The following is a 14,374-nucleotide window of genomic DNA, read 5'->3' as shown; positions in this document are numbered from 1 at the left end:
TCCAGCAGATTTGTCACGCAGTGATTGTTTTATTTCAGAAGTTTGGCATCACGTCGTCAGCATGAAAAGGTATAAATAGATTCAGCCCGCCCGGCGGCGGCGGCGGCGGCGCTTTCTGTGCGGCGGGGACGTTTCCGTTTGCTACGCTTGGCTTCCCACGTGATGCCTTCATGAAAGCTGGGACATTTCACAACTGGTGGCGGTTTTGAGGATCAACATGCACCGGCCGGCGCTACGCTCGTACGAAAAGAAACTTTTCTTAGAGATGCCGCCTGTTTGTTTGTTGAAATCAACGCAAAGTTCATTCTTTTACTTGCGGAGGCCAATTTGCTCGAGTGGTTCTCGCGAGGTTCCTCTGAACAACAAATACTCAAGAGGGTCAAACCTAAAAAGATAAAAACAACACAAACGGTCCTCGCTGACGTCACGTCAAGATGTCACCGACCATGATGATGATGATGATGATGATGATGATGATGATGATGATGTCAAAAATCAAAGCAACAAACAAAAAGCAGGTCTCAGAAGAGTCGCGCCCCGTAGCCAAAAGTCTGTTTGATGGCCTCCAAGTAGAACCTGCGCCAGCCGTCCTTGGTGCGATCCTCGTCGTCGTCGGGAACCCCGCGGCAGTCCACGCGCAGTTCCGTCTCGCTGCTGCGGTCCGCAAACGTCAGCGTGACCGTCGCGTAGTGCTCTGAAACGGACGCAAATCCAATCGGTCACGCACGCACGCCACACAAACTCACAAAAAAAAAAAAAAAAAAAAAGAGTCCCACCAGTTTGTGTTCTGAAACAATTTACAGGCGCTCACCCAAAAAGGAAATACATACCACATGGCCAGTTGTTGTACCTCCACTTCATCACTATTTTCTGATTTTGCACCTACAACCAAGAGTTGAGAAAGTCACTTACATATAAAAACAATAATAACGATAAAGGCTCTCCAAAGGCGCGTCTCACCAAGTGTGTGAATTCCCCCAAAACGTTTCCACCCAGCAGACGAAACCTTCCTCCCTTCTCTCCCTCCACCGTGGCCGGGCCGTGCGTGAACGCCTGAGTCATCTGAAACGGCAACGACGGGGCACTCAAGTGGACGCTAAAGACACCGATGGCTACACACATTCATTCATCAAATCCAGCCTTTCAAAAGATGTCATTGTTGCTCTTTTTTGGGGTCAAAATTAGCATCACGAGCACTAGACGGCGGCAGCAAACTTCACAACAAGCAGAACGACACAAAAAAAAAACTTGCCTGAAGCCATTTATTGACACCACTTCTTCAAATATAATGTCATAATATCAGACAAAAAGAAATACATGTGTATAAATTCACAAAAAGTCAGCTAGCATAATGCTAAAGCTTAATGGGAAAGACAATAGACACGCTAATAAAACCCGCACCAATATTGGAGTAGTTATAAACCTTTGAACAACTTATTTATATTATATTCTTTATCCTCTGCAAAAAATATATATTAAAAACTGACTAATAATGCCCATTGGAATTTTCATTTTCACAAACTCCACTTTCATTATTTACATTTATGTTTAATAATTAATATTGCTCATTTATAAAGTAAATACTGTATAATGCTATTTTCTTATTTTAAAAAAACGTTGCAAATGTTTTTTGTGGGAGGCTGAAACGGATTAATGGCCCTTGCATTCATTTCGATGTGGAAAGATGATTTGTGATACAAGTGCTGTTATACAAATTAAACTCCTAAACCGAGACACCACGTTTTTTAAAAAAAATTTGTTAATTTAACTATGATTAATCAATTATTTAATAGCATAAAAAAGTTAAACCGTATATGTAGAATTGTTACTTTAAACACTATTTCCAATAAATCAATGAATTATTGATACACAAAAAAAACCAACAACAAGAAATTATCGATAAAACGACTCATTGTCTATGCTTGCTTACAAAATGGAGAGGTGGCCCCCGGGCCGCGTGTTGCCCACCACCTGCCGTAAAGGCAGTGTTTCCCACACCATGTTACTTCTCGGGCGGCCACCACTCAAGTAGATTTCAAGAAAATTTAATAAAAAAATATTTTTAAAAAGTGTTGACATTCGTTCGTCGTCACTCATGAGGTTAGAGGAGACGCAAGTAGCAGGACTGAGAACACCCCCCAGCCCCCCCCCCCCCCCCCCACCCCCGACCCCCCTCGCAGCCCACCCACCCAAGTAGATTCCAAATCTGTGGGAACCAGAAAGGCGTCTCTCACCTCCTGGTTGACGAAGACTCTGTAAAGGTCTTCTGGGCTGGTGTGGAAATTTTCTGTCAGGCTGAACTTGCACGTAGGAATCTTCACGCCCGTGTTGACCGGCGCCGGCGCCGCCGTGCCGCTCGACGACGAAACCTAAAAAAAAAAAATGGAGTCAGCATCCGCTCTAGCCGATCGAATGCTTGTGGAGATGAAGGCGGCCAACCCGAGTTGTGTCCGTCTTGGCTTTGGACTGCGAGGAGGACTGCAGCGCCACCACGCCGTTGGCCGTCGGCAGGATCATCCCCTGAGTGAACTCTGAACACACGGAAGAAATGCGTGGCGCCGTGACGGGAGTTATGAAATATGCAGTGGAAGTCATGAAAGTGTGTCGGAGCCGCTCAAAGATGCTCGCGACTCTGCCATGTAGCGATTGACGACCGATGGGTCGCAACGCAACTTGACCTTCGTGGGGGGACTGCTGGACCCTTTTTTTAAAGGTCATCTGGAATACGCGTGCTATCTCGGGTTATCGGTTCCAGTTGAAATGATGTTGAAATCATCTTTTGTACAAGTTTGAAAACAGTGACGCATTCAAGACATTTCAACGGCAGATTTTCGAATTGCCCAATTCACGCCTTCATTTTGGGGAATTTGCTTTTTGAAGATGTGCCGTGATGTTGAAAACGTGACATTTGTCTCGCCATCGAACACAAGGTGGCATTTTTAAAGACCTTTAACGGTGACTTGAGGGCTTAACGTGACCTTCTTAAGGCCTTCATTTTGGGAACATTGGACTGAAAACTTGACAAGGACGAGTGGACCTTTTGATTTGTGTCCCAACTCTGCCAGAGTGTCTTCAAACGAAGACTTGTGAGCGGCTGAAGAACTTCCACTTTGAGCTCTCGTGTAAAGGCTTAATGTGAAAATATTGGGAAAATGTTTCAGTCGACCTGATTTTAAGAATCCGACGTAGCTTCCCAGAGCCTCGCGGATCTTCTCAGCTCCTTTGGATTTCATCAGGTGGACCAGCGACGTCTCGGGTTCATCTTTGTTCAGCGCGATGCTAATCTACAAGAAGAAGGGGACAGCAGCTGTCACCACTCGGACCTCACACACTCCGCATGCGCCGCCTTGACGGCTTACGTCCAGATCCTCCATATCGTTCTCGTCGGACAGATTAGGAATCTCCACGGATCCTTGGTATTTGATCCCTGATTTTGACACTCCTGTAAAACACGGCAGAAGTCCAAACGCGTGCATCTTCACAGGCTTCCCGCGTCTGAAAACGGTGACTGACCCGTCCAGGTGGCTTTCAGGTTCCACTCGTAGAAGAAGATGAGTTTGCCTTTGCGGTTGTTGATGGATGCCTCGCCCTCCATCTTGCTCACCTCCGTCACCTCGCAGCTCCCTTCGTTGTTCTCCACCCGCAGGCCCAGCAGAAGACTTTTTAACTTGTCCGACGACCAGCTGGTGGCGTCTCGTTCCGTCCTGATTGAGAAACAATCATGTCGCAAATTTTGACCTCTTCGACAAGCAAGTTCAAGCAGTGGAATGAAATCCTGGTCAGAATTTCACACAACGTGACCAGTAGACGGTCTTGGCTGGTCCCCGAGTGTTCTGGACATGAACATCCTGTAGTCACCGAATTCTCCAAGACCTCCTACCACGAGGTCAATCCATGGGAATTATCCCAGCTGTAGCTCATAAATTTCTCAGGTCTGATAACAAGGAACATATCAGCGGTGCGTTTATGCTCATCATTTGTCATTTGAGGGTCCTCGGCCACGTTGTTGAACTGCAGCCGAATAAGGAAGATTTGCCTGTTGACTGAGGCCATGTATGCACACAGTCGGGTTTTTGGCAAACGGGAGATATTTTTCATCCACGCGTCGGCGGGGATTTTTTCCATTGAAAACGAAGGTTTCTAAAAAGTCCGGCCAAAGTGAAGGTTTGCGTATTTCTCCGGCTCCGCGGTCACGTTTGCCCGTCAGTAAACAAAGTTTTACGTTGTCCTCTACACACATTGGTGGCCACGCCCATTTTCACAAAAAAAAAATAAAAAAAATTAAATGCAAGCTGAAATTTGAAGTTTTTGCGTTTTATGCTATGAATTAGCCATACAGTATTTTATTTTATTTTTTAATGGAAGGGGAGAAGTTCCAAGATGTCATTTTTCTGGGTGATCGGAGGTGGAACGACCCGAATGTGTGCACATGTGGGACTACTGCACAAGCCTTGAGAATTGCGCCGAACATTCCGGAAAAAGTTGTTCCATCAAGTCGCCATGGCGATGGAGTGCGGTTGCCATGGAGAAGCAACTAGGAGAGAGGATGATGACGCTTGTCGATGACTGGCCGTGATGACATTTGTTGATGAAGCCGACTCAACGTTTGCATGTACTGACATGCTACTAATAATGAAGACAATGACAAGCAGGAGCATTTTTTTTTAAGCTAGTAGCCTGTACATAATTTATACTTAGTGGCAGAAATACCACAGCTATTAAGAGAAAGAAAATGCACTAGCTTTTGTGACTGTGCTCAGCTATGTCACCATTGTTATCATCATCTTATTCACTCTCAATTTCTTATCTTTGATTCTTTATTTTATTATGTGAGATTTGTCATATAGGGTCATTCCACCGCAGATCACCCAGAAAACGGCATTTTGAAACTCATTCATACCATAGTAAGCCAAAATTTCCATTTTCATCACATTAATGGTGGGCGAGATATCGCAGTCAAAAACCAACGTATTCCTACAAAGAGGAAATCATAAAGAACCAAAATCCTGCATTTGTTTTACATCAAAGTACTTTTAGCATATAATCTTTTGACCATTTTTGATCTTGAAATTGACACTAAGGGACACTCACACCTCCAATGACACAAATATATTAAAGCATTTTAGGCCTGTGAACTACAACATCAAATACTAGGGGTTGTTTTCATATTTGAGCAAATTGGGATTCAGTACATCACAACCTTTACTCAATTCTGAGTAAAATGTGCACACGGAGGCTACATATTTTGCACTGGAGTTAAGTTATCTTCAACTCATTTAGGACAATATTTTATAGTTCTTCATTGTTGTTATTACTATGTTGTGATAGCATTTTCCAGGAACATAGAATCCAAAACATTTAGGAGCCGATGCCCACACAAGTCTATTCGAAGTTCTTAAGCGCATGCTCATAATTTCTTTTCCTGTAATTTCCTTTGTGAGCCACATCAGCAATGAGACTGGCGAAATGAAATGCAGTACTTCACAGCAACGTAAGTTACATTATACCAGATTCATGTAACTTCTCAAATTTGATACAATTGCGATACTCCCTTGTCTAATAACTGACATTATGTTTTAAGTCAAGCTTGAGATTTCCCTTTGTCAACCTTGACCTGAAACAAGATGCCTGTCTACAAACTCGGCCAACAGGCAAATCCTCCATATTTGGCTGCAACATGTTCAAGGACCCTCGAGTGATGAGCATCAATTTACTGCTGGTTTGCCTCTCGTTGTCTTACTACGATAACCTCCCACAGATTGGTCTGCTGGAGGTCTCCCAAGTTCACGAAACTCCGATGGACCAGCCAAGACCTTCCACTGGCCATCAGGAGATGAGTGATGTTGGAGTCCTGATTCAGTTGAGTACATTTACGATTATAGTTTGGACTGCATTTCGGGTTTAAAATTAACCTATAAAAAGGCGATTACAAATTCTGCGTTCATTACTAACACCTTATTACCTGTGCTATTATAGCTACTAGCTGGCAAACACTTTCAACCTAGAGATATTTTTTAGATTTGCTCGGGCGTTTAGGATATAATGCTATTATTTAAAAAAAAATAATAATAATAATTCACACTTAGCGGTAATACGACGAAAATAAAATGGATTTAGGGTGACTAAGAAGAGCTCAAATATGCTCTTTTCGTGCGCCCCGATTGAGGTCGGTGTGCTGTTAGCATTTAGCCAGCTAACTCGCTCGCTAGCGTCCTTTCTTCCCGCCTCACCAGTGCCAGTTGTTGACATTCGTCGCGTCCGCTCGCTCCTCTACGATCCAGCGAGGGTCTCCTTCGCCCCACTTGGCCATCTTGGCTGGAGTTAAAAATAAATAAAATGGACCGTGACAAGGGTGCTCCGCTAACGCCGGTGTGGACGCACACGCTCGCACACACGTTGCTTCTAGAAGTCTCTGCCCGCCCCGCGAGAGAATTACCTCGCCGAGGCGAGAAATTGCTGAAAACGGAAGTTGTCGCAGTGGGAACGCCTCTTTCGCCTTCTATGGGATGGCTGCTATCGGTCACACCGGATATCCGACACGTTGCGAAGTCTCGCGTGATGTCTCTGTACGCGACTCTCGTTCCACACCTCTGCTTTCAAGATGGCCGCTCCAATCTGTTTAATTTCACACGTTTTACCTGATCAAACGTGTACTCATGCTAATGCTAACAGTGGCTAGCTAGACTTGACAACTAGCTGTTGCTACGTGGAGAAACGACACGGTGGCTAAACATAATTTTCTATGCAAACTAAAAATATATATAAAAAAAAAGACTTGTTCATTGTTTCACCACAAGTGGCATAATAGATAAACATTCAGATTGCGCTGACTTATGTTACCAAGGGGGCGCTCACATGTGGGGGTTTTAACACCCACATTTGTCAGTAAAGGTTCAACATTCACTTTTCCCACTGTTCTCAATTTCATCCCATAGCACGTGTTGCAGTGCACAGCCCACCATTGCCATTCACATTTCTAACACACACACTTTATGCCCAAAGGGTTAAACATTTCCTAGGTTTCCCAAAAGTTCATAACCCACTTTTTCTGGCAAAAGGTTCAATCCCACCTTTTCCCAACTGCTGTCAATATTACCAACATACCTAAAAAATATGGGTGATGTAAATGACCTCCACTTTTGCTAGTGAATGTTATCGATATCATCGGCTGTTGAGACATCCCACACCCTTTCTGCTCTTTTCCTTGTAAAGCACCCACACTTCCCAGTGAAAGGAGTGCACCTTGCACCCATTGAAAGGGTCAATCAATGTCCATTCTTTTTCCTGGTGTTATTAATTAACCTCCCAGGGAAGAAAATGGATTTTGGAACATCCACACTTTTCCAAGTTCCCACTACTATCAATGTAAACCTCATCCTTGGAAAAGCCGAAGCGTGTGAATTTCCACACTATAAGAGGGTTCAACACCTGCACTTTTCATACTGGAAGAGTTCTAAATACCCTTGCTTTTCTTTTTCTTTTTTAAATTGCTTAGCATCCACTTTTCCTAGTGAAAGGGTTCAACACCCACCGTTTTCATACCCACCATGGAAAAGTGAGGGTGTTCTAAAACACCCACACTTCGCTTCACCAAATGAAAGGTTCTAACACCCACACTCTTCCAAGTGAATGGGTTGAACACTGACCCTTTCTGTTTCTACACAACCCCTCCCAGGAAAATGCGGGTGTCCACACTAGTAAAACACCCACACGCTAATTGAACTCATTTCCGCAGTGTCATCAACTTCCTAGCCTGGCAATAGCCGGATTGATTTGTGCTTCACTCGAGGGAGTTCTCCACAATATCAGTCTGGGACTGCACTCTACCTAACTTTTGTTTCGACCAATCATGGCAAAAGATGAAAATGTCGTCACCGACATGCGACTGTTATGACATGCCGTTGAATTTATGTTTATCGGTTTTGCAATGTTGATATGCGGATACAAGAGACTAATTCAGCGAGAACAGAATTAATTGCAGCGACCATGCATTCGTCCACCGATGTCGCCATGTTTGGTTTGTTTCTTCCCACGGTTTCGGCGCTTCTTGATTTCGTCACAGCGGCATATCCCGCCCCCAGATACAATGTCGCTCTGTGATTGGTCCGAACCACCAGTAGTTTGTATTGGTGAAAATCAATAGACGCGGTATAAGATTAATTCTCTGGAGTTTGTGAACTCACAAATACCGCGAGAATACATCTTGCGAGAGCCCCCCCCCTCTCCCCCCGAAAAAAATTAGCCGTTAAATACCCACACATTGCTTTGAGAAAGCGGTTTCGCACCCACAGTAACCAATATCGTTATTATTATTATTCTGTTGCCATTTTGTGCGTTTCTTGCATTTGCGATGGACTCGCCATTGACATGACAGTATAGTGACGGCACTAAACGTCAAGTGATGACCAACTCGGAAAAAACGAGCGTTTTTTTTTTTTGTGACCGGGGAGAGTAACGTGCCGATGAAAACGTGAAATGAAGGCATACGTCGTGCGTTCGTATGTGTGTATGTGTCTCGGCTCGTGGGCTCCCCTCCCCCTTTGCTCTGCTCGTCCGTGCCCGGCTGACTGGCTGGCTTCTCACTCCCTGGCTGACTCAACCGAGTGGCTGTGCTGAGCGGCGCTGGCGGCTCCACAGCAGCAGCAGCAGCAGCAGCAGCAGCAGCCACCGCAGCGAGCGAGCGCGCAGTGAGAGAGCAGAGACGACTTCACTTTTTGAAGCCGTGGCATGAATGATCTCATCGGAACCTTCTACTCCGCTTTCGCCACCGACGATCCTATGAGTGAGACCGGAAGAAAATAAGAGCAAGGTGAGCGCCGAGTCGTCCGCCGCTCGTCCCTATATAAAAAAAGCCGGTAGCCTCGCGTTGTTTGTGTTTAACAACTTAAAAAAGTGATTTTAGGGGGTGGGGGTCGGGGAGGAGGAGGAGGAAGCGCCACGGACTACTGAGTGGACGCTTTACGGGTTAATTAGAATGTTAGCACCCCCCTTTTTAATCGCGAGAATAGCCGGGTGACACCCAGCGGGCACGTCCGGCCATTTTTTGCCCGATTGAGGCTTGTTTTTGCCCGTTTCGCTGCCACATTGTCGCCTAACTCCGCTCCGGCTCGGCCCCCACCCCCGGCTAGCTGTTAGCCTAGCAGCGCAAAATGGCCTCATTGTCGTGCGGCGACTGGGGAGACAAAAGCGGGGCGCCAGCTTACTTTGAGCGGCTCACTTTGACTGAGCGAGCGGGCCACCCAGCCGACAGTAGCCGGCCGGTAACGTCGACGCTGGGGTATACCCGGCGACGGCGAAGATAAACCCGACAAGGAGAGCGGAGTTGTTGATTAATGACGGCCGAGGCAAGGCCTAGCTGGCGGTGGGGGATGGGCCACGCTAGCGGCCATTGGCGTACGGCGAGACTGCGTCTTGTCGAGGGGGACACTTTACGCCTTACGTACGCTTTCACCGACAATACCTTGAACACATGTTTTAATTCGTCCCCACATTTTATACTACAACGTGTCGTTAAATGGCCTTTAAAAGCGCGTTAGAGCGGCTACAATGTGTCGTTTGTTTTCTCCTCACATTTCACCAAAACAAGATGTGGCTAATCACATGATAGCGTTTGTGGTCTTTTTTCAATTCGCATTTCAAGCTTCGTAATGTTTTTCAAACGTATTTTTCCATGATGATGATGATGAGTGTTATCATCACACTCGTTGCCTGATGTGCTTATATAACACCATCGGCTAGTGACCTGTCAGGATTTTTTTTGTTGTTGAAAGAAACGTTGGTAAAGGGAAGCAATAACTCCACGTTTGTCACGATTGGCAATATACTAGCTTCTATTACGTTTTCTTGTATGATTCAATCAGCGTAACAAATACGTTGTTTTTACACTTTGTAACCATATAAGTGACATTTTAGATTATTATTTAAAAAAAATGAAGGCAGTGAAGAATGTTTAGCCTTACTGTTATGTTGCCATTTTTAAAGTTAAAAATTCTGGATAATCTTGTTTTCTTTTTATAACATATATAGAGTTGCAACAATTAATTGAGTCAACAACTAATCAAATATCACAAATAATCTTATAACTTATTAAAATCTTTAGATTCAACCTCTTAACTCTGTAAATATTCTCAGATTTCTATAGTCGTCCATGAAAACAGACTGATTAGCATTGTTGGGTATTTTTTCTGCTTTTACTTTGGAAAAGGATGATACACATCCTTTGTTAATCAATTTAAGTTTGAGCGTTGCATTGTCAATTTGAAATGTCCTGTTTTTTAATGAAGGTATGGGGGGGGGGGTCTGAATGAGTAAAATACTTGTCAGATTAATCGATTATAGAAATTAGGAAGGCCTAGTTATTAACATTAGCTTGTCAGACGTTTGGCTTAATACTTGACAGATTTGGTGGCTCGATGGATGAGGTGCTACCACCACCAGGGAAAATACAATTTATTCTTTAAGGCGGGTATGTATACATTTGCCAGTTGCGGTTTTAGTGTAAGCATGGCAGAGGCTTCACAAGTCACTAATAGCACCATTGCAATGTCACTAGATTCGTTGATCGTCGTTCAGGGGGTGGAAATGTGATTTTAAAAAAAATGGTAAACGTTGAGTTTTCAAATGTTTCAATTTTGGAAAACAGAAATCAGGAAGTTGCATTTTCTGCTTCACTGAGCATCTGAATCTGGTTCCACCAGTTTTGATGCGCGTACTCGAGCAGTCACATGACATCGCGTGTCAACAGCGGCTGGAGTTTTGTGCAATGTCAATCATGTAAATTATTATTAGTGGAAGTTGACATATAGGGATTTTTATTATTTCATATTCGATTTTTGTTTAAGGACTGTGACCCAGATCACACTGCTATGCTAATACCGGTGCCTGTCAACAGGAATGGTCGCTAGCAAAAAAACAAACAAAGACAGACTGACAGTCACTGCTACGTCTTATTAGGCTCACAATCCGAATACAATGTGTGCGTACTTTACGTATGTGGACTGGGCCTTACGCTAATGCTACACCACATAACCGCCATCACACACAAACGTAAATGATTCCTAAATGACAGGGCAGTTATTAGTTGAAAACTTTTCTAGTCTCATGTGGCGTATTATTATTATTTATTATTTTTTTTCTACTTTCAGACAGGCAACATGTTTCCAAAGGGCATCAAACGCAAATTCCTAGACTCAGCCGAGGAGGCGGCACCAGCGAGCGGTCCCAGCGAGCAGGGCCCGGCGACCACTCGGACGCCGTCGCCCTCCTACAGCCTCCAGCGCCAGTCTCTCCTGGACATGTCGCTCATTAAACTCCAGCTGTGCCACATGCTGGTGGAGCCCAACCTGTGCCGTTCAGTGCTCATTGCCAACACGGTGCGACAAATCCAGGAAGAGATGACGCAAGATGGCACCTGGCAGATCATGACGCAGGCCCTGGCGGCCGCCCAGTGCCCCGCCGACCGCCTGGTGGCCACCGAGGTGCTGTGCCGGCCGTCGGACCAGGCGGCGGCGGCGGCGGCCGGTCAAAGCCCCAAACCGTACCCTCTGGTGGGCGGCCTGGACGACTGTTACCACTCGGAGGAGGTGGTGATGGAAGCGGGGGACGGCCACAAGGAGGTCCTGTCCACGCAGTCCTACCTGGCGGGCCCCTTCGGGATGGGCCCCTGCTGGGAGGAGGGAGACGAGGACGGCGAGGAAGACGAGGACGGCGAGGAGTCGGAGGGCGAGGATGCCGACGAGCACCCCGAGGAGGATTCCAGGCCGGGGGATCAGGTTTTTGGCACCTTTGAGATCAAGCAGCCGCCGCCTTCGCCGCCGCCGGACCCGGCGCTGGAGGAGCTGTTCTCGGACGTGGACCCGTCCTACTACGAGCTGGACACGGTGCTGACGGGCATGCAGAGCAGCCCCAAGATGGGGCCTTACGACCTGCTCGAGAGCCTCTCCTCCCACGGGCCGCAGCCCCTCAGCCCCAGCGCCAGCTGCCGGTCGGACCTGAACGAACTGGACCACATCATGGAGATCATCGTGGGCTCTTGAAGCTCGCCGCCTCCGTGGACTTCCTGAATGTGCTTTTGTTACACAGCCAGATTGTGGGAGGTTTGGGTGGGGCGGGGCGGGGGCAAGGTGGGAAATGATCTGCGAGCCAAAAATGATTTTTTTCGGATCGGCAGCTCCCGTTGGGACCTTTTTATTTGATTTCCTTTTACTCGTTCAGTATATTCCAAACACGGAGGAGACGTTCACAAAGTAGGCTTGCAAAGGAGTGGAACATTTCCGGAACGTTGAACTGAAGGAAATTATGCTGGGGCAAAATTTTCCAAATTGGAAACTTTCCGTGGAAATTGAAGTTAGTTTAATGGAAAGGTCAAACTCAAAGCATAAACATCAACATAAACATTTTGTTATGTGTCATCCATGCAAAATGGATATAGCTCTCCTTGCCTACATGTGAGGGCATCACGGTTCCTAAATGGCTCCACACTTGAGCAGTAGTGCATCAGAAGTTCACTTGCAACTGAAATTTCTGCTCTCAATACAAAGCCAATTTTAAAAAAACTAAAAATCCAAACGACAGCGCTTAACTTCAACACACAAGTTGAGGGCACTCATAAAAGTCACGGTCAAGCTGTACATTCAAGAAATCGGAATTGACTTTGCCTTGTAAATGTCATAATTGATTGTTTTTAATTGACTCATTTAAAATTGTCCAAATAATCTGACTTCAACGATTATCTTTTATCTAAGCAAGCCGTTTTATAGACAAAAGCAGTAGCTGAATCCATCTCAAGTTATTTAAAAAACAATAATAAAATAATTTTTCATACTATTGTTAAACAATATAAAATGAACGACAATTGGATAATAATCAGAAAAAAGATTTGCAATGAACTTGAATGCAAAATCATTTGAATCCAATTAATGGATAGAATAATCCTAAAATGATTCATGAATGGCACTTTCCGCAAAAGGTGAACTCTCCAATGTCGGACCTCAAACCTGGTCGTCGACTGCAGCTGCATTTCAGAGCAAACCTTCAGTTTTGGAAATTGCTCATCAATTTCCATGGAAAGTTTGGGACTTTTTTCCAATTCCTGGAATTGCGCAACTCTCATTTGCAACAGTCCATTTCTTATTTTGTGTTCTTTCCATGTTTACGTCGGTCGCGCTAGCTCCCGCTCGGCCTATTTATTGGAAGTCTTCACACTACAAACCACAGCAATTCAGAACAAACATCCAAATCTATGAATTCATGCCTATTTTCCTAAAGATTTGAGCAATTATGAATGGAATATATGTATATGTACGTATATGTATATAGAAATATATTTTTTGCATTATACAGTCGGGGGGGATTTTTGCAACTATCATTTGATATTCCTATTGTTTTCTGAGATTTTAACATAGCCACATTTGAGACTCGAGTGTCTTCCCGATCTTTTTTTGCCACGTCAGGCTTTTTTTTTTTCTTCTGCCAATGCTGATTTCACTTCACTCGCTCCAAAGCTTTTTTTCTTTTCTTTTTTTTTTCAACCCAGGGAAGCAAAACCACACCTTTCCATCCAGAAGAAGCCATATTGCTAATTTATTCTTCTTTTATTTATTGTATTTATTCTGTATGTAGGTACATCCGCGCCACACACGTCAACCATTCGGCCCAAATGAAAAATTGCCACTTGCGTTTTTTTTTTTTGAAAGTTTTTTTTTTTTCCCCGAGTGCAGTACCTATTTATTATTCCATTTTGTTTGAATAATCACAAGAACCGGGTCACAATTCCAATCACTATGCAGCTCTGTCATACGCGTTACAAAAATGATTGTATACGACTCCAATGTCCTTTAAAGTCCTTTTATGCAAACAGTTGCCTTTCTGCAAATGGATGCTCACAGCGGCGGTGAAGAAGAAGAAGAAGAGGAGGCGGCGACGACGGCGGAGAACTCAGGCAATGTAAACATGTATTGACAAACACACAACTTCAGTATTACACAAATACACACACACACACGCACACATGCACGCACACACTCCTGAAGGATGTCACGCTGGTCGCAATGGGAGCTAGAACTTCAAAGACTTACTACCGTTGTCAAAAAATGTATGCATTTTTTATATCCAGACAAAAAACCTTGTAGCGTCTTTGTAAATATTTTTTTATAATAAAAGATGCAACTATTGGTTGTCTTGTGTGGTTCACTGTGGTCGAGACGTAAGGAATATTTCATCAAATTGTGTGCTATAGTTTTACTGTCATTGAAACTTAAGCATAATACCAATGTATATGTGTGTATGTGGTATATTTTTCCAAGTGTGCAAAAAGACCAGCCATGCAGCAGGTCAGTTAAACCTTAAAGCAGTTCTAGAAAATGGGATAAAACGT

The 14,374-nt window shown here is 44.6% G+C and overlaps 3 protein-coding genes across 3 annotated transcripts in view; 1 reads left to right on the top strand and 2 right to left on the bottom strand.

Moving 5' to 3' along the window:
- Positions 1-9: 9 nt before the first annotated feature.
- On the bottom strand, positions 10-6,454 carry ahsa1b (AHA1, activator of heat shock protein ATPase homolog 1b). The gene is made up of 9 exons (XM_077564032.1): positions 6,231-6,454; positions 3,514-3,704; positions 3,360-3,442; positions 3,167-3,284; positions 2,440-2,531; positions 2,235-2,369; positions 961-1,062; positions 831-882; positions 10-694 (listed from the first exon to the last, which is right to left on the bottom strand). Exons 1-9 carry the CDS (start codon positions 6,308-6,310, stop codon positions 522-524), a joined length of 1,026 nt encoding a protein of 341 aa, XP_077420158.1. The 5' UTR covers positions 6,311-6,454; the 3' UTR covers positions 10-521.
- A 45-nt stretch (positions 6,455-6,499) lies between these two features.
- The window catches only part of LOC144050642 (uncharacterized), a 51,463-nt gene continuing 43,588 nt past the window's right edge, over positions 6,500-14,374 (bottom strand). The window contains exon 4 of the mRNA XM_077564101.1: positions 6,500-6,615. Within this exon, the coding sequence (XP_077420227.1) occupies positions 6,597-6,615 (19 nt within the window). The 3' untranslated portion in view covers positions 6,500-6,596. The remainder of the gene's footprint in view (positions 6,616-14,374) is intronic.
- Positions 8,280-14,171, top strand: cdca4 (cell division cycle associated 4). The gene is made up of 2 exons (XM_077564045.1): positions 8,280-8,809; positions 11,145-14,171. The coding sequence occupies exon 2, from the start codon at positions 11,154-11,156 to the stop codon at positions 12,033-12,035; it is 882 nt and encodes a 293-aa protein (XP_077420171.1). The 5' UTR covers positions 8,280-8,809; positions 11,145-11,153; the 3' UTR covers positions 12,036-14,171.

Source organism: Vanacampus margaritifer, chromosome 1 (assembly GCF_051991255.1).
Source record: "Vanacampus margaritifer isolate UIUO_Vmar chromosome 1, RoL_Vmar_1.0, whole genome shotgun sequence".
Lineage (NCBI taxonomy): Eukaryota > Metazoa > Chordata > Actinopteri > Syngnathiformes > Syngnathidae > Vanacampus > Vanacampus margaritifer.
Note: the sequence above shows the minus strand (reverse complement) of the source record. Positions and strands in the feature narration are given on the sequence as shown.